Here is a 25,414-nt window from a genome sequence, read left to right on the forward strand (position 1 = left end):
AAGATATGAAATCCGAAACCATTTTCAATGAATTCTCAGCTCATTAGAGACGCTTCACTCATGATTGTTTGGGAAGTAAAAAATCATTCAGCTCCACAGCAACAACAAACATAACATGCAGAAAACATTACAATGTTATTGAAGTTGCAAGGCTAGTTCAAACTGCCACAAAGCAAGTGCCACAAACTCAATGGCCCATATTTAATAACCTGAACATCCAGCATTTCACAGAAACAAAGTTTACAGTGAGTCCAGCATGACCTTCACCCCGGGCCAAAGGAATAACAGGAAGTGCTGGGGTGAGAGCGACAATGCCCAGCACTGGACACCTCAGCAGCACAGAGCAAATGTTTCCTGCCCTTTCCTCTCTCTTTAATGACAACGCAGGGTTGTAAATTACAGCGCTGACAAGCTGCGTCAGTTTCCCCGAAGCGTGGTTTTGTGCGTGACCCTGTGTGCGTGTCGGTAGTGGTCAAGCAGGCCGTGAATGTTTCAGCAACAGGCCCCGTGCCACAGGGTTTCAAAGCAGGATCTAATATCGCTGACTCTCAGTCTTCGAGGGAACAACGGGCTGGAGAGAGGAGAAGAGGTTTTTTCTTTTTGCTCAACCAGGCCTTTGGTTAGTCACGCGACACACTTTAGTTTTCGCTTGTCCATATCTTTCTGTTATTCATACAGATATAGCCTTAAAGATGTGAAAGTTTACAGGCACGTTTACCTAGCATTTTAAAGAATTTATTATTAATTGCTTCTTTTCTTAATATAAAACCAATTTAAAAAAAACAGCATTAAATATATCTGAACAAAATTTGGACATATTCCTTCATAGAGTGTAGACTGCAGCTAAAATAAAAACCAGACAAAAACATAAAAATAAAAAAATATGCAAAGTTACATACTCTAGGGTAATAATATATGTATAATTATATGGGGGTGGGCGATTTGACCAAACTCTTACTGCATGGTATGAGAAATTTTATTTCATGATAACAATATATATCTCGATATAGCTATTTTTATTTTATTTTTATTATTACAAATAAGAACAACGAAGCAACTTACAAACAATAGGACAAATACAATAGAGCAAAGATACAAATTAAATCAACTTTTTTCAGCTACAGTAGGTTTATTTAACATGTAGTAAGAAATACTACAGAAACTGAATAATCAAGTGTATAACTAAAGCAGTGCATAGTCTTCACTGTATGAAAGAAATATGAACTGATTCTTATTAAAAATACAAGTGATTCAGTCAAGAGGAGTGAGTGGTTTTCTCTTTGTCTTTTGTTGTTTGATTAACATTAATGAGACAGACAGCAGTTTATTATACTGCTTTCCCTTTAAGACCGAATGCACGGATCCAATTTACTGACACGCATCGGTTTTCACCCAGCTCTTTACGCTAATTTAAGACATAACCGACTAGTTTACGTGCATTTTTACATTATTGTGCGTCAAATCTGACCATTCAAGTGCAATAAGACGTGAAAGAGGACTGAATTCAAGATCACATGCTATCTCAGAGGTGGCTTTCTGTGCGCGCTTCATGTGCGTGTCAGTCAGCGCGTGCACCAACCGCTTTGAGTTCTTTTTCACAGCTTATGGCGCTTAAAAACTTGAATAACTTTAAACATCAAGTACGTCCCACTCTTTATTTTCTCATTCATGCATGTTTCATCACTCATACGTATGACATATAACTTTAAATAGTACTATTATGTATAATATATCAAATACACAGTATTAAAAAATATATAAATAAAATGTTATACTGTATAAAAAATATTATATTAATTATTATTTTATAAATTCTTCAAAGCCTGAATACATCTCCCCAGATGTTTTTGGAGATTTTTCCAGATTTAACTTTCTGTTCGGTTTTTCTCTTTTTTGGGCCATGCATTTCATTTAAGCATTTCATTTTGTGGATGAAATAAAATATTTGGATATTTAATCAAGAATAAAAAGAAAAGCCGTTTACATTTACTCACATTTATTTTAAAAAATTAAAAGTGCACGATCAGTCAGAAATCCCATGGTCAATAATCTCATGAAGCTCAAACGTGCTAAGTGGTTTTCCGTTTGAATATTTGTACAAATAAATCTGCAGATTCACCTCGGGAATACTTTCTAAAAAAGGAATAACACTTTAAAATTGCATTTCTGTAAAAAACGAAAGACTATATACATCTTTTCGTTCATTAAGAGCCATCTATTGGAAAATCATTTTGTTGCCATGGAACAACAAATTAACTTGAAAAATCTAAATAACACTGTAGCACAAAACTGTATAACAGACATTTCACATTTTATGATGCATGGCCGATTGTACACAGCAGCAGATAAATATGGCTAAAAAGCAAAGCAAAGTTTGAAGCCTGAGATGATAAATATTACACTCGTGTGGACTCTACAATACAGCTTCCCAGGATGCATTGTGTCAAAACAGTAAAAAAAAAAAAAAGGTTCGTAAAAACAAATGTTCTTCATACTATGTGTAGGTAAATACTGCGCATTTTCCGAGCTTTATCCCGTCAGCTCCACCGGCAGCTCTCGGCTACACAGCGCCTCCCACTGGCGGGCCAGGATCGATATCAACCGTTCTCTGCTGTCCGCCCCTGGTACGAAAATACACCACTGCACCTCGCCCTCGGCTCCTCCGACCCCCTGCGTCCGGTCGCCCTTCCCGTCGGCGTCAGCAAAATGGTCCATGGTAAGGTGGCACAAAAGATCCGGCCCGGGAATGTCGTCGAACACCAGCGTGAGGGCTTGCGGGTAAGTCTGGTAGCCCATTAGCACGCGGTCCAAGTCGCGAATCCGCCGGGCGTCCGTGAGGCGGTACTTGTCTCTTTGCGGCGGCTCTTTCGCGAATTCGGGTAGCGGGTAACTGATGTGGTCTTCGTCCAGGAGGAAGACGTCCGTGCTGGTGAGTATAAGAGTCTTGGGTTGTAGGACAGTCTGGTTCTGGCTGGTTTGGCCTGGAATGACGTGGACCTGGAACACCAGTACGTACAAAAGGATGTTGAAGGAGTGAGACTGCGCCTGCGGGGTCTTTCTCTCCGCCACGATGAAGGTGAGGTCTCCGATTTCTTCCTCATTTGGGAATACAAACTTCACCTTGCTGGAGTGGACCAGCTCATAGTTCTCCATTTTACCTGATTTATGAGGGAATAAAATATCATTGGTAAACATTCAGTCAAAAGGATGAGCGATATATTGGATTTTTATTCTAGACATCCAAGCAGTCAAACCTGTGCTTTTGTTTCCAAACTGCGAGTAGAAATCCAGCTCAGAAGGTTCAGGAGAGGGAACTTTCTCCAGCAGGGACAAAACCATCATTAGCTGCTGCAGGAAGCGATGCGTGCCGTAACCATCACGAGTCAGACAGGAAATGATGTGATCAGCCGAGGGCCCTTTGAAGAAGGAAAGATTAAACTCTTTAAACTTACTTAACTGTTTTTACTCTGTTTCATCGCACAGTTAGAGGAGATGCTAAATATATCAAATAAATAGTGTTGCTTGCAAAACTGTTGTACACACATTTTTAATTGTAACACACACATAATGGCACTTGCACCTGTCTGCCGTATAAAAAATACATAGAATGTGAGCTTCTTGCCAAAGGCATTTTCCCTAGAGATAAACAGCAATGTGAAATGCTATATTAGCAGTTCCTTGTTGCACAAATGAACCAAATGGAATGAAAACACAGCATGCATTTATATTTATTGGTGCATCTTTTGATTAAGCTGATTATTACAATCGGTGTCGGCTTGATAAATATGTCATCTAATCACGTGCATTTCTACAGAAAATTGTACGAGTAGTGATCTCGGTCACAACAAACTCACCGACGACTCGGAAGTACTGATCAAACAAGCCCACGTTGACGCTCTGCAGGTCCTTCAGTTTGAGGGTGAAGCAGAAGGAGATGAGGAAATCTGTGTCCTTATGCTCGGATGGTTGCCAGGTCCACATCACTGCAAGATCAATGTAATGAATCAATTTTAATGTTCTAGACTGATTACTAGAACAGAATACAAAAACATATATGTTAAGAACCAAATTGAATAGTGTGTGAAAATAAAATACAACAGAACAGAATGCTTACATAAGATAGAATACATCTGTGAAAAGATAATACAATATAATAAAACAGAACGTATCAGAAGAATAACTGAATAGAATAAAATATCACAGAATATCTAAAGAACGGAACACATTAGAATAGAATAAAATAGCAGAGAACATATCTGAAGAACGGAATACAACAGCTAAATAGAATATAATAACAGAATATATCTGAAGAACGGAATACAACAGCTAAATAGAATATAATAACAGAATACATCTGAAGAACAGAATACAATAAAACTAATTAGAATAAAAAAGCACAGAATATCTAGAGGTCAGAATAAAATAGAACTGAATAGAATAAAATAGCCGAGAATATACCTGAAGAACAGAATAAAATAGAACCGAACAGAATAATATAGCCAAGAATATACCCAAAAAAACTGAATACAACACAACTGACTAGAATAGAATATCTGATGAACAGAATACAATTGAACTGAATAGAATAAAATAGCCAGTAATATACCCTGAAAAACAGAATACAACAGAACTGAATAGAATAAAATAACAGAATATCTGAAAAACAGAATACAATAGAACTGAATAGAATAAAATAACAGAATATCTGAAGAACAGAAAACAATAGAACTGAACAGAATAGCACAGAAAAAAATCATTACATTAAAACAATATATCAGAACAACTATATATGAAAACAGATTGGAATAAAAAGAACGAAGTAGCACAAAACAGAATGAAATGCATTTGCATAACAGAAAAAAAATTATTAAACTAAATAAAACTGAATAGAAAAGAACAATAGAACTGAATAAATCAGAAGAGCAGAATATAATCAAACTGAATTTATCAGATGAACAATAGAACTGAATATACTTGAAGATCAGATTATAATAGAATTGTCATTGTAAATGTAAAGTAAGGTTTTGCTCACTTGATTGGTTGGTGAGCGAGGACGCCGTGTCGTCCAGGATGAAGTAGATGGCTTTGGTGGACAGCAGGACACAGGCTGTTGTCTCCACATCAGGAGATCTGTAGAAGAGCACCGACGTCCACAAGATGTGTTTCAGCTCCTCATTCTCCACCTGCATGCCATCAGCAAGATAAACACCTCTTTGTCTCATAATACAGCAGTTTATTTAGTGGCGTTTGCTTAGACAAGCATTACTGCTCAAACTTATGGTCTGAGTTTTGTTTCTTCCATTCAGTTTCTGCAAACTAACATGAATGATACCTTGAACCATGCTAGTTTTCATTTGATTTTGAAGAAACACTTCAAATTAAGTGTAGGGCATAAATAGTTCTAGTGAGGGTAGCTAATCATGTCGCAAAGTTCAAATGTTAGGCATGTTTGTTTACGGTTTAAATTCAGTCTGGAATATCCTGTACAAACAGTGCACTGATTGCATAGGACATTTGAGAATGAGTGGAAAATAGTTCAGATAGTCGCCTTTTGAAAACAAGGGCAGCTGGCCAAATGTAACAGAGTCAAAGTAAATAAACAAATTCACGGGAGCCAAGAGCGCACACAGGAAGAGAGGGGTTGACAGGGAGTACAAAACGAGGAATATACAGTGTAGGGACGACAATAAACCCAAGGGATTGCAAAGGAAACTTCCATTGGGAAAATTCTACGACAAAACATCCAGGAAATTTCCTCATATTAGATCTGTAAGTGTGAAATGAGCGAATGACTTGCCTCGGCAATATTGTCGTGGAAGAAGTGAACAAGCTGGTCCCCCTTGAGAGATGAGATGAGGAGTAATGAAGAGGAGAGTGAGAGGTGCGAGGGACATAGGTTGTCCTCCATCAGCTGCTGAATGAGAGATTTGGCTGGATACAGCAGAGACAGGGTCAGATGGGGCCTTGGAACTTCCTGAGGGACGCTGTGAAAAAAGCAGTGCAGTATATCTACTGTGAAAACAGCTAAGAAGAACCATTTAAGTTTTACTAATTAACAAATGCTGCCTTAGGAAAAGTGAGTAGTCATTTAGCAGATGTGTTTTATCACCTCTTCTGCATTTCTGTTATCCATTAAAAAGCATTTCATCTGTAATGTTAGGATTAGAGATATGATTGAGCTGGGATTACTTTTCTAGCCCAAAGAACATCTGGTTTAGAGTTACATAATTCTTTGTGAAAAAATTATGTTACTTGCACTTTTGGCAATTTAGGCTTGGTCATGACATAAGTTGGTTAGAAAACAAGTTTATCACACTAACCTCATGCTAACCGCTATGGCTATGATTTCAAAACATTATGAAATTCCATTTCCCAACCCATTTCACCTGTAAAGTTAGGATTAGGGTTTAGAGATAGGTATAAGGTTAGAGTTATTGTCCTTTCTTTTCTAGAAACTTATTTTTAAGAGTTACCAACATAATTCTTATGCTAAGAGCTATGGATATAATACACAAATAAACAAATGAGCAATCGCACAAATAAATACAACTGAACAAAGATACGATTTAAATAAACAGTGTTTTAAGATTTTCAAAAAGACGCGGAAGAGAACTCAGTTCAGTATCGCCCACTATTTAGTATGAGAGGTGGGTTTTTTTGTGCTCGTTTTGAATGTGTGTGCAGCACAGAAAACAGTGCACAAGTCTTCTTGCTCTTGAATGGTTTAAAGTCATATTAAATGCACACAAAGGAATCGATAAGAGGAATTGCCTTTTTAATTTTATAGCAAGTATCTGATTCCTGTAGCCTGACAAGCCAGACCCACATCAAGATGTCGGGTCTGGGAACACACCATTGGCAGGGCTCAATCCGAGGGGCGGGATAAACGGTTGTCTTTCAAATTCCCTCTGCACGCAATAGGATAGCGCTACAACCAACCAGAGCGTTTTCCCACCAGCAGAGCTAGTTGATAGATTAAACCAGAGCCCGTCTACGGAGAGCCTGTCCACTCCCTATTAAGCCCTATTGTACCGAATTTTGGTTGTAGTACCACCAGAGTTCCACTGGGGGCGCTCGCCATGAGTGCAAAATGAATGGGAGTCAATGGGGCTAGACGGCTAAATTTGTCTCTTTCACCCGATTGCCGTTGAGAAATCTCAGATGTGATTGTAGATTTTGCAAGTTCAACATGGGTTTTAGGTCGAAAGTTGAATGAACGAGTACTTATGTCGTTTTGATTTCTTACAGGTTGAGTTGTTGTTGCCCATAACACGCTAGCATTCTGCTAATGACGTCAGCATTCTGACGTCATTGACATTCTGAAAGACTTTTTTAAATCAAATAAGTGACTCTAAAAAATCGAACACCCAGCAATGTGTAATTTCTTTGCATCTCCTTTCGAATACAACATTCAAATTACTAGACAAAAAATTATATCCTGAGAAAAGTGGATTTTGAGGGGTATACCGCCATTGACCTCCATTCATTCTGCACTCGTCCTGTGAGCGCCCTCATATGGAATCAGAGTGGAACTGCAACCAGTTCAGAAGCCGGAAGTGTAGTGAGAGTGAAACTTCTCGCCATATTAGACATTCTCTGATTAAACTTTTGCCGTATCCGGTCGGCAAAACTCCTAACACATCTGCCTTTTTTAAGAATGACATCAGTGCCGTTCTTTGTTCTTTTCTCAAAGAAAAGCTTAACTCCAAGTCTTCCAGAGTCGCGGCCAAAGCCGATTCGAAAGACCGCTGTTCGCCAGCAGCAGCAGCTCTTCTTCGTTTTCAAGTAGCAGGGAATTCACGCGGAACCGTTGCAACTCTGCCGTCATTATGACTACGTTCACACTGCAGGCTGAAACGACCCAATTCCGATTTTTTTGCCCCTATGCGACCTGTATCTGATCTTTTCATGACAGTCTGAACGACACAGATCCGATCTTTTCAAATGCGACCCAGGCCACTTGGGTATGTGGTCCCAAATCCGATACATATCCGATCTTTTGAAATGCGACTTCAGTCTGAACGGCCAGGTCGCATGTATCCGACCCGCACGTCATTGATACGCGGAAAACGTCATAATTCTGCGTTGAAGTAGTCGTCGGTTTGAAAACGGACTGCATATTCGTCGAGCTGAGGTAAATCTGCCGAACAGGTCGACCTCGACGAGCCCGTTAATAAAAAAAATTTTTTTAAAAGCCCACGGCCATTATATATACGTTATGTTAACTTATTTGTGCTGAATCTGATATTAGATAGGTCAGCGGCTGCTGTCTGGCTCTTGTGTAACGGTCGCTGCGCGCGCTCGTGTGTGTGTGAGAGAGAATCACAGTTAAAGTTTAGCTACTTGCCTACTTCCGCAAACAACAAGTGACGTCGTTGACCGTTGAGTACTCTTCTGTGCATGCGGGTCACTTCTGGGTCATTTCACGTTCACACAGGAGATCACAAAAGGTCGCATTTAATTGGAAATGTGAACGACCTTGCAAAAAAAATTTTTTTTTTCAAAAAAATCAGAATTGAGCATTAAGCCCTACAGTGTGAACGTAGCCTATGTTAAGCCCGCCCACCGACTCTATACACAATGTGATTGGCCTGACTAGAGTTTGGTTTTTCCAGCTCGCAAGTCAATGGAGAGTTGCTAGACAACCTTGGCTGCAAAATACATTTGCTGCCGCGAGGGTGCGTCTAGATTTCTAGGCTATGATTCCTGATCTTAAGGCGAGACACGGAAGGCAAAAACATCGATTTTTCATGCAGTGGTCAGTTTTGAGATTTTGGCCGAGTTTACTCCTTCAATATGTATTATTTCAAGCTGCTATAAAGAAAACGCTGAAAATATACATTACAATGTTTATTTTATTACATTTTGTTTACTTGCGGCAGTAAGTTTCTCCCGAATTTACCAGGAAGTTAGTATTCCATCGCGACATGCCGAGCTCCGTCTGTTCACTGAAGTCTGTCATGTCCGGGATCATTGTAAAGCTCTGAGTCTCCTGCACAACGCTATGTAAACCAAATATGGGCATTTCCTTTCTATCAGTAACCAATCGTGAATGTCCAAAGGGGGATTTAAAGCTAACGACGAAATCTCATTTAGAGCTATTTAAATCTTTAACTGCCGTTTTCTCAAAATATTTTTTTTGTCATTCTCCAGTAGAAACATCTCAGCCTATGTAGCACCTATGTACACCAAACTTTCCAGTTATACACTTAGCAGTATTCTGAAGATCTGTTCAGAGGGATTTGTTAATAAATCATTCCTGGCCTGATTTATGTGACATTTTAATAAAAAATTTTTTTCGAAAATCTATATTTTAAGGCTATGGACAGTATATTTTGATTTCCTAGGTAATGAAAGCATATATCTTGAAATCCCTCTGAACATCTTTTGTCATCTTGTGTGTAATCAAAATGAAAAAATTATTTTGCTTCTGGCTTTATCATATTTTCAGATATATCTACTGAAAAAATATGTAAAATTGCACATATTTAATGAGATAATACCTAATTTGCATAATTAAACATAAAAATTTCAAAAACTTGTAAAACATTTTTTGTATGAACTTGTGTAAGTAATGAACTGAGGAAGTTTCATGGTGATATCTATTATTTAAAAATTTTATCCTATTCACCTGTAGTGTCTCGCCTTAAGTAACAGATTCCAGAATTGGAATCGATTATTGATTCCCAACCCTAGAAATATTCTTGCTGAAAGCATCTTGCCAAAAGGCACAAACGTTGAAAACCTTTGCAGAGTTTGAGCCTACACCCTTTCAGTTACATTCCAGGCTACAGCTTAGGTCTGGGGCTAAAATGACATCCATGCTAACATAGCTTTAGATATACTAGTAACAAATGAGCTCCTTTACCTGCTGGTAGGTATTCTTTTGGTGGTTGTAGCCGGAGCAGGATAACTGTGCACTCTCAAGTGTCCTTTCTTGGTGCGCTGCAGGGCGATGGTCTTAATTTCCCGCAGATTGGATCGAAGCTGCATGAACTCTCTCAGAAAGGTGAACTTGTCTTGTGGAAGGGCAAAAACAACAGTCAGACGCTCGTGACCCGCCATCAGTTCTACAACATGGTTATCATAGAAACGGCGAGAGTTTGAGACAGCCCTACACGAACAACAGCTCTGCTTTGGGTCAAGTAGCGTGAACGAGAGCGGGATACGGGTTACTTTGGAGCAGCTCCGCATCACACTCGCTTCCGAAGAGTCCCGGGACGACAGAGCGACAAAGTCTACCTTGAGAATGCAGAGGTGCCGAGAAGTAAGGAAGAGGATCATGGGATTGGAGGTTTGGTCCTGATCACTTTCAAACAGGCTGATTTGGGATAAAAAGTCTGAGGGTACTGAGTTCTTTGGAAATTGTGGGTTGTTTGTGACATTTTTGTCGGAGGTAGATGGATCTAGATTAAGGAAATGGATCAAGTGTCCACCTTTTACGCTGTCATCGCTTTCCTCAAAGTCCCAAGAGTTCAGAAACTGTCGGATGAACACCTGAGAGTTAGAGGAGTTCAAAATTTGCTCTTTAGTTTGGTCCACATGAGGACTAACGCAAGAATGCACCTCCTTCAGACTTTGGGCATCTGAGAAAAAGAACCTTCTCGTATTGCTTGACTTCACCTTCAAAGAGACACAAACCTCTGGAATATCAAACTGAAAGGTCTCAATATTCGTGTACGGCACAACCAAGTCTATCTCAAGGTTCTCCGCTAGTTCCTCCAAGCTACTCGCAGTTTCTTCTGACCGTGTGTGGAAAACCACAAGCGAGCTGTCCGTTGCCACCAAACAACATGGGCACCGACTCAAACCTTCTCCAACACTGATGCAAAGAGACCAAGCCACCATTTTTACATGATCATCTGCAGATTCTCGGTTCACATCATCTGATCCCTTTTCCTGAACAGTAGATGAGGAGGAACAACCCATGATCTTGTTGGTATCATCTAGAGTCATCTCAAAGTACCCATCCCCAGAGTGAGGGCTGCCTTGGTCCGTGCCCTCCAGAGAAGTGGTTTTGCAAGGTATCGGGGTTGATTCGATTCTATTAGCCTGGCTGATGTGAGCAGAAAGTTGGTTGGTAAACTCCTGGTTGGTGGTAGTGTAGGACAGTAAAGTAGGAGGCACAAAGAGATTCAAAAGACTTGTGGTCCAAGGTTTCCACTCCTCTTCACAACAACAGGGGCTAAAGAGAAATTAAACAACTTGTTTTAGTTTTGGTTTAGTTTGGTTTTGAAATCTTCAATGTACAACCATAACCACTCCACCTTTAAGGATTTCAAAGCAGATCCCCGAACAACATTCCAATCAATCAATCAGATTTGAGGGACAAGTTTACAGTTCAAGTCAAGTTTAGGCTTACAACCAGGGTTAGGTGCTTCTACATCAGTGTTATTCACCTATCATTTCCCTCTGATTTTAGGGATAACTTATGGGTAGGGTTAGGTTTAGGGGTAGGAATATGGTTAGGACAAAATTTTCTGACAGTAATGTTGTTCCAGGATCAACAAAATATGACCCAGGAACAAAGCAAAATCTGGACCACGTAACAACCTGTACTTTTACTTTTCGGAACTTCCATATGCAGATATATCAGGTAACACTTTTACTCCTACACTCAATCAAAAGTAATAAGCCCAGAAACACACTCTAAGCAAGTGCACAAACAAAACATCAGACTTCTAAGGCCATGAAGGTCGGACTGAGCTTTGTTAAATGGGACTGTCTAACCTACGATGACAGCTGTCGTTGATGAATGACTAACGTTTGTACAAGACTTCTTTGAAAGTTATATTAAACTGTCTGAAAACAAAACAGGGCTCAAAAATTTTCTAAATATTTTCACCACGGTCCATTTCTGTTTATAATAGAGTATAAACTACACATAATCGTATCTTAGTAAGATAAGTTAACATTTGACCCGCTTTAAAGGTTTTAGATTATTTAGGTTATTAGATATTTGAGTAAGTTGAAACCCAATACACACGTTTAAAAGTGTAATTCGGCAATTTCTCAAAAAAAATAAAAAAAATCCTGCCGTCACCGGCTCGTAATGAATTGTGGGGTAGGCAAGGCCATAAAGGATCCATCTGATATTATCCTTAATTTCACGGGAAACAAAGGCCGCATTTGGAGGCCGCATTTGAAGGAGCCTTCGAATTGGGACAGCCTTTGGCGCGCCATGGTGATGCAATCAGCCTTCGAATGCGGCCTTCGAAGGATGCAGCCTCTGAATTGGGCACCAAAAGGAAAAAAATGGACTGTAGCCTTTTGATATAGCGCCCCTTGTGGCAACAATGAGAATGCAACAACTACTTGCATTATGAATTGCACTCTGAAACATTTCGGGATGCAATTAAGCTTGAAATCTAGCTTGCGTTTGCGTAGAGTATGTTTCGGGCATAGCAGGAACAAAACAGAAGTTTATAAGAACTGACCAGCTCTCAAAGGTGACCTCCGAAGAAAAACTGGAATCAACTTGAGTTTTCACCTGCAAAAAAGGACTTGTTTTTGCTGGCACCACAATATTAATTAATTAATGAATTGAGCTATAACACAAACCCACCTGCGGGATGACCTCACAGGCTGAGCTGTAAACATCATAGCATCTCTGGGTGTGTAGTGTAGAATCCACAGGAGTTAATATCTCTTTGGTAATAAAAGCTTTTTCTATAGTTATATCTGAAAGGGAGATGGAAAGCAAAAAGTTATTCTTGTCACGTAAGTTTTATTCACACAGCAAACAAATTCGATGTGGTGATGATGAAAATGGATAGTGATGATTTGATTTGTTTGTTCAGTCAATATATGGTGTATCATCACTGGTTGATACGGTAATGATGCAAGTGTCATCAAACAAAATATTAAGTAAAAAAATGTAATCACACACAAAGAAAACTTATTCTAGACTACAATTTTGTTCCATTAATATATATATACACACGTTTAAATCATATTTTATAGGAGTGCATAACACTGAATATTTAGAAGTCGTCGGCAGAAATGGAAGGTATCAAAACCACCCGAGGCTGTTGCTTAGTAACTAACACTCCAGAGACAAATATGGAGATCATATGCTTTATCAATCAGGCCCAATCGGTATTAGAGCAACAACTGCAAATTAACCACCACAAAATCAACGATTAGGCTAGTTTGACACTGCAGAGCAAAGAAAATGGATGCCCATTTTATTGATTTAAACCAAAGTTATGAGAAAAATCTGGGAGGAATGCTGATGAAATTAGATTCATTTTTTCTGCAGTGCAGAAATTGGCACACCAAATCTCCAAAACATAATTATGACCGGCAGAGCCGTATGCAAGTCAGTATGCAGGAGTAACTGAACAGAAATGTAAATGAAATAAGATTTAGATCACTTGTGCAAATAAAACTGGGCTTTTGTTAAAAATAACAATTTAGTAGTTTCAGATTGATCATTTACAATCATTACGTAATGAAGAAACCATGTAAATGGAGATTAATAACAAACAGCTGAAATATTAAAAAGTATAGTAATGTTGTAGGAAATGTGTGATGCCAAAACAGAAATAATGTCTCATGATGTTCAACGTCAGTTTTACATTATGTCATGCAATCAGAGGGACGTTTTTTTAGTTTTAAAGGTGAAGTGTGTAATTTTTTAATGTCACTACTATCTCCTATCACATTTTTATACGCATTCAAAACAAGTTTGGGACGGGACTACTTGTTAATCCGACCAATAACAGATGGGAGTGTTTGAAAAACCAGTTTGAAATGACACACTTCACTTTTAACTCTATGTTTGTGTTTCCCCCCCCCTCGTCCCAGCAGCGCGATACATACATGATTACCTTGACTGGAGCAGGTGGAACGGGACAGAGAGGGGGAGGAAGAGGAGGGTGGCGCGACGAGAGAGGACGAGGAGGACTGCGGCCCGCCGGCGGCCTGCCCCGGGACGTCACTCACCTGACAACAATAACATCAGGCTTCTCTTTAGCGAAAAGCACAACCAACACCAATGTAAAGGGTGCGAGCAATCATAAACGTCTTAACGTTTTACAACATGTCCAAACCAGAACGACAAGCGATATATCGCATTCATGTTAATTAGAGTTTTTGAGTATCTCCACCCACACAGAAATCTCACTGGTCCAAATCCTGGTCCATATCAAACATCAAATATCTTCTGATCGCGAAACATTAAGGCCTCAGAATAGCACTGAGTTCATGGTATTTCGGAAATACCGTAAAAAAATACCGCTTTTTTGTGACGACATATAGAAACAACCAAAACTGCAGCCGTTCAACAGAAAAAGATAGTCAGAGGGTTCACATTTTACATGCTATTTTATTATAGACAAAATTCCCTGATGTACTTTAAGTTCTTAAATTTAAAGAAAACAAATGTAATATTTAAATTGTTTAAAACAATATTTAAATTGTTTAAAACAATATTTAAATTATTACAATTATTTAAAATTATTTTAAAATTGTTTAAATTAAATTATTTTAAACAAATAAAATAAATCCTGAGACACAGAACTGCCAATTCTTTACAAACTGAACAGCTCTAATGTAATTTTAATGTCATTAAAATTACGGTAATTCCGAGACATGAGCGCAACATAATATTACAATAGCATATGCAAAAGTAGATGCATTGACAATAACCACATTTATTTCATGTCTTTATAATATAGCAGGACTGCAGTCAAGTCTAGTGGAGATGATATCCAGTCACTATCAGAGTCTGGCCAGGCGGAGGCGCCACAACTCGTGTCTTTCTCATCACTGGATAATTTGTGTTATGTAACAGATGCTGACACAAAAATGCATCAATGTGAGCATATAAAGCCAGACACTGAATCATCTTTTTCTTGAATTCTCATGAGTGGATATCAAGGTTTAGCCCGATTCACACCTAAAAAGATTGTTTGAGAATAATAATGTGTCACACTCAGTTGAAAGAAAGCCATCAGCACACGCCTTAAACAGTAATTACATCAGAGAACCCTTAATCTGGCAGATGAAACAGTGGTTTGCATAAGAGCCTTTTACATAACCGTTTTATTTAGGAAAGCTTTTAGTTTCCCTTTTTAACCATCTTTCGATGTTTTTTTATGCTTTTTTAAATTTTCCTACTGAACAACATCAAAACCATCTATTAATAATAAAGGCCAATAGTAATTATAATAATTGTATAATTATAATGAGGATAATAACAATAACATTATTTATTATTATTATTATTAAAAAGTACTAAAAAAGGAATTTTCCTACTAAACAAAACTAAAGCAAAACAGTCTAATAATAAAACATCAAAATAATAATAAGGTAAACAGTAATAAATTAGAATGTTATAATTAGAATTTGTATTTGTATTATATTATAATGAAAAAAAGTACTAAAAGGAATATTACTACTAAACAAAATCAAAACAGTCTAATAAATGTTAAAATAATAATAATGTAATATAATAAAATGAACAATAAATAATTATTATCATCATGAAATAGTATTCAAATTAATTTCCCTATTAAACCAAAGCAAAACAGTCTAATAATAAATGTTAAAATAATATTAATGTTAAATAATAATGTATAAGACAATGAGTAGAGCAAAACAGTCTAATAATATATGTTAATAATAATAATAATAATAATAATAATGTTAAATAAATATAAATGTTATAATAATCATAATAAATAATTATAATTATAATTATTATTATTGATTATGAAATAGTGCTTTTCCTACTAAAAAGCAAAACATTTAATAATAATTAACTTTAAAAGTAAATAATAATTATAATGGTGATAATAATAATCTGTTTAATTTATATTTGCATACAAAACAAGTATAAAATACCTTTTTGTCATTGTTTGCCATTCGGTCTTTGGCCACTTTGGCTTTCTGAATGGCTTTCAGCACCTCCACGGTGTCGAGCTCTTTCTCTGTGGTGGTCGTACCGTCCAAACACACCTGCGTGACAAACGTGAATTACATTTCTCTATCCTTTAAAAACAAATTCAGAAAAATGTCCTGAAAACCACCTCATTTATGTAATATGACACTCTTCCTTCAAAGCGTAACAATGATGAGGAGCTCCATACCTCAGAGGCCCTGTCGCAGAACTGGGCCAGAACTTTAGTCCTGTAATCTGGGATGATGCACATGGGGTTTTCAGCCAGAGTCAGTTTCTCCAGACAGGGAAGAGTGCTGATGTGTTTAATTTCATCCAGCTACGCAAAACAGAAGAAAGAGAGAATTATATAGAGCAAATAATTGCCTCAACAAAATTACTTCGCAACAGTCAGTGCAAATAATGAACTACCTGTGCTAATTTGTTCTTGCTTAAGTCCAAGTTAACCAAGGAGTAAAGTTTACTGAGACCGGAGAGCGTCTCCAGCTGATTCCCAGCCAGATTCAAAGTCTTGACATTCCCGAGTTTAGTGTGAATGCACTCCAGGACGGTGAGTTTGTTGAAGGACAGATCCAGGTGAACCAGATTGTACAAATGCTGCATTGAAAAATTTCGAAATAAATACATTGGCTCATTTAAACCTCACTATCTTTGCATATTAAGACATTATTTTGAGACAACACACCTGGAGGTTTTCCACGAGAGACAGCTCATTATGGCTGAGGTCAAGAAATTCCACTTCAGGAATCAGTTTCTACAACCACAAAAAAGACCAGGAAAAGCACAACTTTTATAATCAACAAGGAAATAACTGGTATTTATTTCATATAAGGTAAGCCAGCTCACCACAGACTCGTCGATGCAGCGTATGAAGTTTCGGCTCATGTCCAGAGTGGTGAGCATCTTCCACGTGGGAATGATCGCCGTCACGGGACAGTCCGTATCCACACCCTCAGGTTCCCACTGCGCAAATTCAGACGCTTCAGGAACTAAGATTTCCTGTCGGAGGAGGAGCGTACATTGTCATTCGCACAACTTTCAGTGGCAGTGAAAAGGTTGAGAAGCTTGTTGGTTTTAAGACATTTTTTGGTCTTTTACAAAAGCAAAACAATTAAGGCAAAAACTAAAAACGTTGCAACCTTTTAACATAGGGGTGGGCGAATTCTTTTTTTCAAGATATGTGACATTTTATTTGATGATAACGACATATATAATGATATTTTATCTCATTTCTGTTTTACAGAAAATTACAAACAACAGGACAAATAGGGCCTACAATATAAAAAATAAAAAAAATCTAATTTCTAAAGTTTTTCAGGTACAATAGGTTTAACATATAGATAGAATTAGAACATAAATGTAATAAACAAATGTGAAAAAAAATGTCATTACTGTATGAATTAAAAATAAATGTATTCTTATTAAAGCAAAAAAAAAAAAAAATTTGTATCAAGAGCAGTAAGTTTTTTCTTTCTTTTGTTTGATTGACATTAATGACACAGAGCAGCAGGTATATTAGGACATTAATATATTAGGCTGCTGTCACTTTAAGACCAAACGCATGCTTCATTATACTGATACACATCCAGTTTACACCCAACAGTTTACTTTCACTTAAAGGGATAGTTCACCCAAAAATATAAAAATAGCCCATGATTTACTCACCCTGAACCCATCCTAGGTGTATACACGAACATGAACTTCAGAAGGATACACCTAGGATGGCTTCAGGGTGAGTAAATCATAGGCTAATTTAAATTTTTGGGTGAACTATCCCTTTAACGCCTGTGTTTACATGACATAATTGCGTGTGTATTCGACCAATCAAGTGCAATAAGATGTGAAAGAGAACTGAATTACCGATCGCATGCTGAGAGACGGGGGTTTCTGTGCATCGAGTTCTTTTTCACTACTTATTGTGCTTTATAACACTTTTTAACATCGAGCACGTCCCAAGTTCACGATCGCCTTTGAAAAGAGGCAGCTTTCTGTGCGCGCACCGCACAAAGTTCCTTTTCAGGATATACTGCGCTTATAACTCTTTTTAACATCAAGCACGACCTGCTTTTTATATTCTCATTCATGCTTTTCATCGCTCTGAAGTGCCAGTAGTGCTATGTATTTGCATACCGCGATATACACAATATAACAAAATCTCTAACGATAGACATTATATACCATGGAAGCAATATGTATATCGCCATACCGCCCAGCCCTATTTTATCGGACCCTAAAACCATCCATTTTATAATCTAATGCAACGACAGAAGCCTCTAAAGTACCGTCATACTGCTGGCTGAGAGGTGTATGCTGAGCGTGGCCAGCGTGGGCTTGAGGGAAGGCAGACCTTTTAACTGTCCGGCATCGCAATCACTGATCTGAAAATAAAATAGAAAAAAAACAAAAAGTGTTAGAAACATTGTCCATCGCAGACCCTCGATTTAAGACAAAACGCAAACGTGAGTGTCTTCACCTCGATCTGGAGCAGCGCTTTAAAGATGGACAGGTCAAACGGAAGGCTCTGCTCCTCGATGTTACTCGTCCCCACCGCTTTTTTCATTCCAGGGACCTGCGTTTGAAGATTTTATGTATAGCTTTTAGTTATTCTTGTAATGTGCAAAAACCAATACGGCGATTTGATACATTTATACAGTTAGTTCATTTAACGTAACATTTCTTTGCTTGATGCTCAAAATGACATGCCCAAGTGTGCGCACACCTCCTGAAAAGTGAAGCCAAACCCTTTCGATCGCCCTCTGGTGGCTGGTCATAAGTCTGTTCATTTTCCTCTCCATGTGTTCAAATGGGACACAAGCCACACTAAAAAATCCCATTACACTTCAAATAAATTTTTTCTCTCATTTTAGGTAGTTCTGTTTGTTTTTCCAATAAGTTTGGTTTTAGTAAGTTATTTGAAGCTATAAAAATGCAGTGTGGGCGGGACCTTAATACCGCAGGGCTCTGAATGACATAATCGGCAATGACCATTTCTGGGATATTTTGGCTTCATTTTTCTAGAGTGGAAGGAAGCAGAAGACGGTCTGTTTTTACAGTCTATGGTCATGCATGATTAGGACACGCTGTTAGGGAAGATTCAGCACACACAGGAACACGAAGGCCTCAAAATAATATGGAATTCCTGTTATTTCAGAAACACTGTAAAATTAAAAATTGTCTAATAAAATACATAAAATAAAAGCTATTTTCCTCACTTTTCCTAATTGAAAGGGATAAAATAACCCAAACTGCAGTGGTGCAACAGTTCAAGTAAGTCAGAAATGTATATATATTATTATTTATATTATTTTATCATTTTAAATCATTTATATATTTATATATATATATATATATATATATATATATATATATAAAAGTAAATAATAAATGAATAAGTCAACAAAGCACTGAAACGTTATAATGTACGTAAAATACATGTTCATAAAAATAATTTTTATATTTAAACCTGATACAATCAAAGAGTAAACAAAAAATATGGACAATCATTTAAGTATAAGCATAAACACAATAATTATCTATATTGGAGATTTAATAACATTTTTAAATAATAATAAAAGAAGTACACTATATATTATACAAACACACGCACACACATATATATATATATATATATATATATATATATATATATATATATGTGTGTGTGTGTGTGTGTGTGTGTGTGTGTTTGTATAATATATAGTGTACTTCTTTTATACATATATATACATATATATACACATACATATATATATACAGACAGACACACACACATACATATATACACGCATACATACATACATACATACATACATACATATATATGCGCATGTATAAAATGTAATCAATAATAATAATAAATGTGTGTATACTTGTATATAAATTTATCAGCGAATCGATACTGACATATCGGGTACCAATGTATCATACTTTCAGTAAAGTGACAGACTCAGACCTTGAGGTACTTGAGGCGGCAGGTGAAGTCCAGGATGTGCCCGAGGTCGGCCTTGGCGTCTCCGTTGGCACAGGTGGGCTTGGCGAGTTTCAGCTGCTGCGTGACGGCGTACAGCTGGAGGGGTCTGAGAAAAAACACCTGGCCCGCTGCCAACAACTGCTCACCTGGGAGAAGAGACACAACCACCATATTTCAGAGAATACTGGAATGCATACATGATGATAAAACTGATCATATTATGTGGAAATAAATATTTTAAAATGGGATTTGTTGAACATGCAAAAATATTTTAGTCATTTATCAGCTACTATGCGCCAATATAGTCTCTTTTTTTGCATTTCATCATCATCGGTAGAAAATGTGTAATATGATAATAAGGTTTTATTTTTTCCAATTAAAAAGCATTTTTTCATTTCAAGCATTCATTGAAATAAAGTAACAGACCGTTATGAAAGAGCTCTTCAGCCAAGGCAGCAGCGATTCCATTGATTTCCTGAAAATAAGGACGTTTTTGTCAAAACTAGAAATCTAATGTCACGTCGTTGAGCTTTAATGACCAGCATGTGCTTCTCCAACTCATTTCCTGAAAGATCTCGCCGGAGGAATGCAGAAACCACTTCAATTTCCTCCTTACAACTTGGTTTTTTCTTCTTCTAAATATTCTGAGAAAATGCCTTGAAACACTTTTGTGTGCATAAATAAGGGTTATTATAGTTAACTAAAAAATAATTTAAAAAAATATATTACATTAAATTAAATGAACGTTATCTGAAATTAAAATTTTAAAAAACCTTAAACTTACTTTATTTCAGCTAGGCTATTTACCAAGTCAACATTTTTAGTTTTAATTTAGTTTGATATTCTAAGTTAATATACTAAAACAACAATATAAAACTGAAATTAAAATTAAATAAAAGGCTATAAAGGCATTAATAAAAATGACAAAACACCACAAGATTACTAAAACTTCAACTAAAATGAAAACAAAAACAAAAAAATATAAAAATAAAACCTATTTAAAAAAATATGAATAACGATAATATTATCTGAACACAACAGTATGGAAGCTTGTTTCCGTCACAGAATCAAAAAAAAATTTTTTTTAAGTAATAATTTGCGGGATATAAACTGGCAAATCTGAAAAAAGTCAAGAAAAAAGATAATTCTGACTTTTTTCTCGCAATTGCGAGTTTATATGGTGCAATTCTGACTTTTTCAGAACTGCTAGTTTTTATGCAGCAATTATGGCTTTTTTTCTCAGAATTGTTAGATATAAACACAATTATAAGAAAAAAAGTCATAGTTGTGAGATAAGCTGCAATTACCCTTTTAATAATCTGTTTATATCTCACAATTCTGAGACAAAAGTCAAAATAATGAGATATAAACTCAGAACTGCAAGATGTTTCAGAACTGACAGTTTATATCCCGCAATTCTGACTTTTTTCTCTCAGAATTGTGAGATATCAACATGCAATCGTGCGGGGGGGGAAAATAAATTGTGAGATATTATTTTTTATTTTTTTTCATTCCATAAAGGAAAACAAGCTTCCATAGAACGATGCTAAAATAACTCAGGCACAAATCCAACAAAAGTGCCAATCGAGAACAAATGCATTTCTCCTCTGCAAAACAACTCAGTCCGGTCATATGCCTCTCCCAGACAAAAGCCGCTCAGAGATCAATATCAATACCACTACTGTCAGCGGGAAAACATCGCTTACGGCCAGATAACAGGCCCTGCTGTTCTGAGAACCATTTATACGGCTGAGATGAGAGAATGCAGAGATTGATCTTTACTGGATGTGAAGGCAACAGAGCAACAGTTGCATGCAATTGTTTCGGATGGATTACACACAAACTCCAGTTAATATTTAACTGGCATGTGACAGATATGAAGCACAGGAATCTTCGGTTTACAGTCTTGTAATCACATTAGCGCAATCTCTCGCTTCTTATCAAACACAAAGCACATAAAAAAACTTACATATAAGTGAAAATGCAAGAAGTTAGACAGGACTTTGGGAGTTGCCGCAGGGAATCTGCTGAGGAGTGTTTGGAGATAAACTTCCAGCTCCTTTTGTCGCTTCTCAACGAGGCTTTTGGAGTTTTTGCCGATGATCTTCTTGGGCGGCAGCAGATGTTTATCGATCTTCTTCTCCACAGTGAGCTGAGGTCAACAACATTTAATCAGTTTTATCAGTCACTCCCTGTGAACTATGAACACAATGTCAATATCTGAGGTCTGATCTATTGTTTTAGGAACGTGCCTGCGTAACTCACTTTTTCGTGCAAATCGTGAAAGTCGCTGTAACGATGTTTGACAGTCCAACTGTGATCTCCAACATTCACCTCTATAATGTAAACCTGAGGGGGTTTAGAAAATACATTAGTATTTGTTTGACATAAAATGAAATTGTTCATTAATATTGCTCATTCATGCGTTTTAAACACTGCAAACCAACCAACGCCTCTCCAGTTTGTCAAAGATTCATAATAACTCATATTGTATTTTATGCAAATGAGCATGCAAATCCTTAAAGTGGCCTTTGACACTGTATGAACCGCTATTTTTATTAACTATCAACATTCCTATTAACAATTAAACACAGGATTCCACTAAACATTGATACATTACTCCTTTAATCCTATAATGACATCTTATGCAAATCATCAAATGTTAATTATAAATAACATCCGCTCTTACGCAACACACATTGTTTTCTTAAACGCCTGTTGTATTTTATACGTTACACAAATCCTATTTTAATCTAATCTAAATATACTTATATCCAACAAAACAAAAAATATAAATCATTTTCACTTATTTTATTCGCAAATCGTCATCATAAACATGAACATGCACTGAACAGCCGACCCAAATAAAACCCGTCAGACTGACCGTGTAATTGTCCACCAGCTCGGATCCCACGATGCGGACGCGTTTCTCCGGGCTTTGCTCTGACAGATGCGGCGCGTCCATCTTTACTTCAGCCCGAGTTTGAGCGCGGCGCGATGAAAAATGCAAGCCTAGCTGTCATGTAGCGCCTCCATCTTTGTTGTGGTTTAACCCGAAACAAAGCTCCTCCTACTCGTATTTCTCACAGGCCGCGGCGCTCACACACAGAGAGAGCTTTATCGCCCCCTATCGCATGAGGCTGTTACTACTAAAATTATGCATTACATCGTCAGCAGAACTCAAATCATAAATATCAATATCAATATGACGACTCCAGTGATCTTCAGGGTGAATTCAATAAGATTCCCCTATTTGCTTCACGATGTACCCACTAACATATAAAGTAATGGGCTAATATTTAATACATATAATGAACAATACATGTATGTTTCTTTGTAGCTTATTTTATATCAGCGTAAAGTAATAGTATGGTAGATATATTAATATCAAACACTGTACATAAAACATACGGTCATACGGTTTCAATAACAAACCCTAAAACCCTGCAATTTCATTATGAACCCCTAGGGGTTTCAGAGACAAGGAATAGGTTGTAACCAATAATACATTAAAGAAAATACATAAAATCTAAATAAATAATCATAAAGAACTCATATAGTATGAATTATAAGAACTCTGTTACAATTCTGTTAATCGAATAATTTGATTGATTCTTTATATTTGTGTATATAAATTAATTTATTAACAAAATGGTAAAGTATTATTTTTTAATAATATAACAATTTATAATATAATAGCTATTAATAGTTTAGCTACCATTATTTCAAGAAAGAAAACTAACACAATCACTGTTACACAAAGTATTTTTTATTAATAAAACGTATTATGACATAGGCCTATATAAATACATTTTATTTACTTCTTAAAGGTATTCAGCTCATATATGGAAATCCAGCAACAAAGAAGGACTGGTAAGGCTAAGTTTACTGAGATCCCAAACATTTTTAGTTCCCAGAACGTTCTTATTTGTTCTATCTATCGATCAATCTATCTATCTATTTAAAACAAACTATATTATACTCCTATCTCCGTTTCATTCCTCCATCCGGCTGTCTGTCTGTCTTTTCATCCTGAAGTTCACTCACTCACTCGTGTAATCACTGATGCATTGAATGCATTCACTCGTTCATTTATTTATTTATTCATGTCAGGCTGAAGGCAACCATCTTTTTCTCGGTTCGTCTAGCTCGATGTGGCTTTAATACAGAAAATCAGTGCTTTAATCCTCTAACGTTGAAGGAAGTGCCTTTTCCTCCTCTTTGTTATTCAAAGGTTTGTCGAGGCTGGTCGAATGGAAGAAGAAAAGTGTGTGTTTGTATGCGCCGTTAGGTCATAAACTAAGCATTTTAGTGATTGTCCCTGATACAAAATAGTAAGTAATTGTTCAGGCGGTTCACTCATTTTAGATTCTCGATTAAACAATAAATGTCACATCGATGGAAAATCTTAGTCATATGGATAAATAAACAGAAAATGTGTTCATATGCATACATATAGTGCATTTCTTATCCTAATAAGGAAAACGAGAGTGCGTTTTCGTAAATAGCCTAAAAGAGAACCGAGAAACAAACATAACGACTAAAAAGAGAACTACTCGTTCATACGACAGCCATTAGTTTGTTGTCCTCACATCTTTCACATACATCACGTATACGTTCTCTTTGTCGTTATGACGTTTCTCAACTGATCTAGGGGCAGATTAGCGGTCTTGTCCATATATGAAAAAGACGCGGATTGACAGCAAAAACTGATCCTGGAACAGCAGCTGCGAAGACGCCCAGAGAAGGAACAAACCATTCCGATCGCGGAGGGGGAAAATTTGCGAAATCCAAAATGACGGCGTTGTCGGCACTCTTCGCGTAAAAATAGATGTTGTTTTAAAATATTGATAATATAAGAATGACTTAGCATATATATGATGTTGTTAGATCAAATTATAGGCATATTTATAATACTTTACCTCAAGAAAGAATGAAACGCCCCTATGCCTTCGATGGGGTTTGAAGCGTCCCAACACTATAAATATCACACCAGACGCTGATTTCTGTAGATGTCAACTGTCATTTCGAGACAAGCGCTAGTCAGGTACGGGCAGAAAACGTAGTTTGTTGGCATTTAACCAAAAGTAAAACAAACTACAAACATATTTTTTACACTCTTTAGACATTTAAATAACGAATTTGCTTTTAATCTGAGGCAAAAAAGACACTGGTTACTCGGAAAAGCTGAGGAGGGGTGTGACTGATCTCAGATCAGAGCCACACGCGAGTCAAGCTGCCTATACAGAGGGCACTGCGCCAGGCTATGTGCCATCTAAAGCCAGTGACAAAGAAAAAATCGGAAAAGAAAGTAAAAAGGTAGACGACTGAGGGGGTGATTCGTGTAGAAAGGCACGAGTAACCAAAACCCCTAATCAAGGAGAAGAAACAGCCTTTGTTGCCCTCCAGATTATGTGAGAGCGTCCTACAGCTGATGCTAGACACTGAGAAAATGTGTGGAAGGGGCATGATATGCCAATTGGAGGTCTATGGCAACAGACCTTCCATCAAGGAGACGGAAAAGCACAAGAGCGAGTTGA

General features: G+C 37.1%; 1 protein-coding gene across 1 annotated transcript; it reads right to left on the reverse strand.

Moving 5' to 3' along the window:
• Nucleotides 1-1,636: 1,636 nt before the first annotated feature.
• nisch (nischarin) lies at nt 1,637-23,264 on the reverse strand. The gene is made up of 21 exons (XM_082138035.1): nt 22,759-23,264; nt 22,140-22,223; nt 21,844-22,026; nt 20,301-20,349; nt 19,857-20,020; nt 18,378-18,473; nt 18,187-18,282; nt 16,751-16,903; nt 16,590-16,658; nt 16,316-16,501; nt 16,095-16,223; nt 15,850-15,963; nt 13,833-13,947; nt 12,566-12,681; nt 12,438-12,490; nt 9,869-11,185; nt 5,798-5,984; nt 5,033-5,183; nt 3,855-3,983; nt 3,255-3,416; nt 1,637-3,158 (listed from the first exon to the last, which is right to left on the reverse strand). The coding sequence occupies exons 1-21, from the start codon at nt 22,837-22,839 to the stop codon at nt 2,530-2,532; spliced, it is 4,263 nt and encodes a 1,420-aa protein (XP_081994161.1). The 5' UTR covers nt 22,840-23,264; the 3' UTR covers nt 1,637-2,529.
• Between the last annotated feature and the right edge of the window lie 2,150 nt (nt 23,265-25,414).

This window comes from Leuciscus leuciscus, assembly GCF_965113295.1.
Source record: "Leuciscus leuciscus genome assembly, chromosome: 15".
NCBI lineage: Eukaryota > Metazoa > Chordata > Actinopteri > Cypriniformes > Leuciscidae > Leuciscus > Leuciscus leuciscus.

Excerpts from the sequence above, each read along its gene's own strand:
- nisch (XM_082138035.1), bottom strand. The coding sequence starts at position 22,839 with ATGGACGCGCCGCATCTGTCAGAGCAAAGCCCGGAGAAACGCGTCCGC. Across the intron at positions 18,283-18,377 it reads AAGCGCTGCTCCAGATCGAG|ATCAGTGATTGCGATGCCGG; the intron begins GTGAAGACACTC and ends TTTTATTTTCAG. Across the intron at positions 5,985-9,868 it reads AAAAGAATACCTACCAGCAG|CGTCCCTCAGGAAGTTCCAA; the intron begins GTAAAGGAGCTC and ends CTTTTTTCACAG.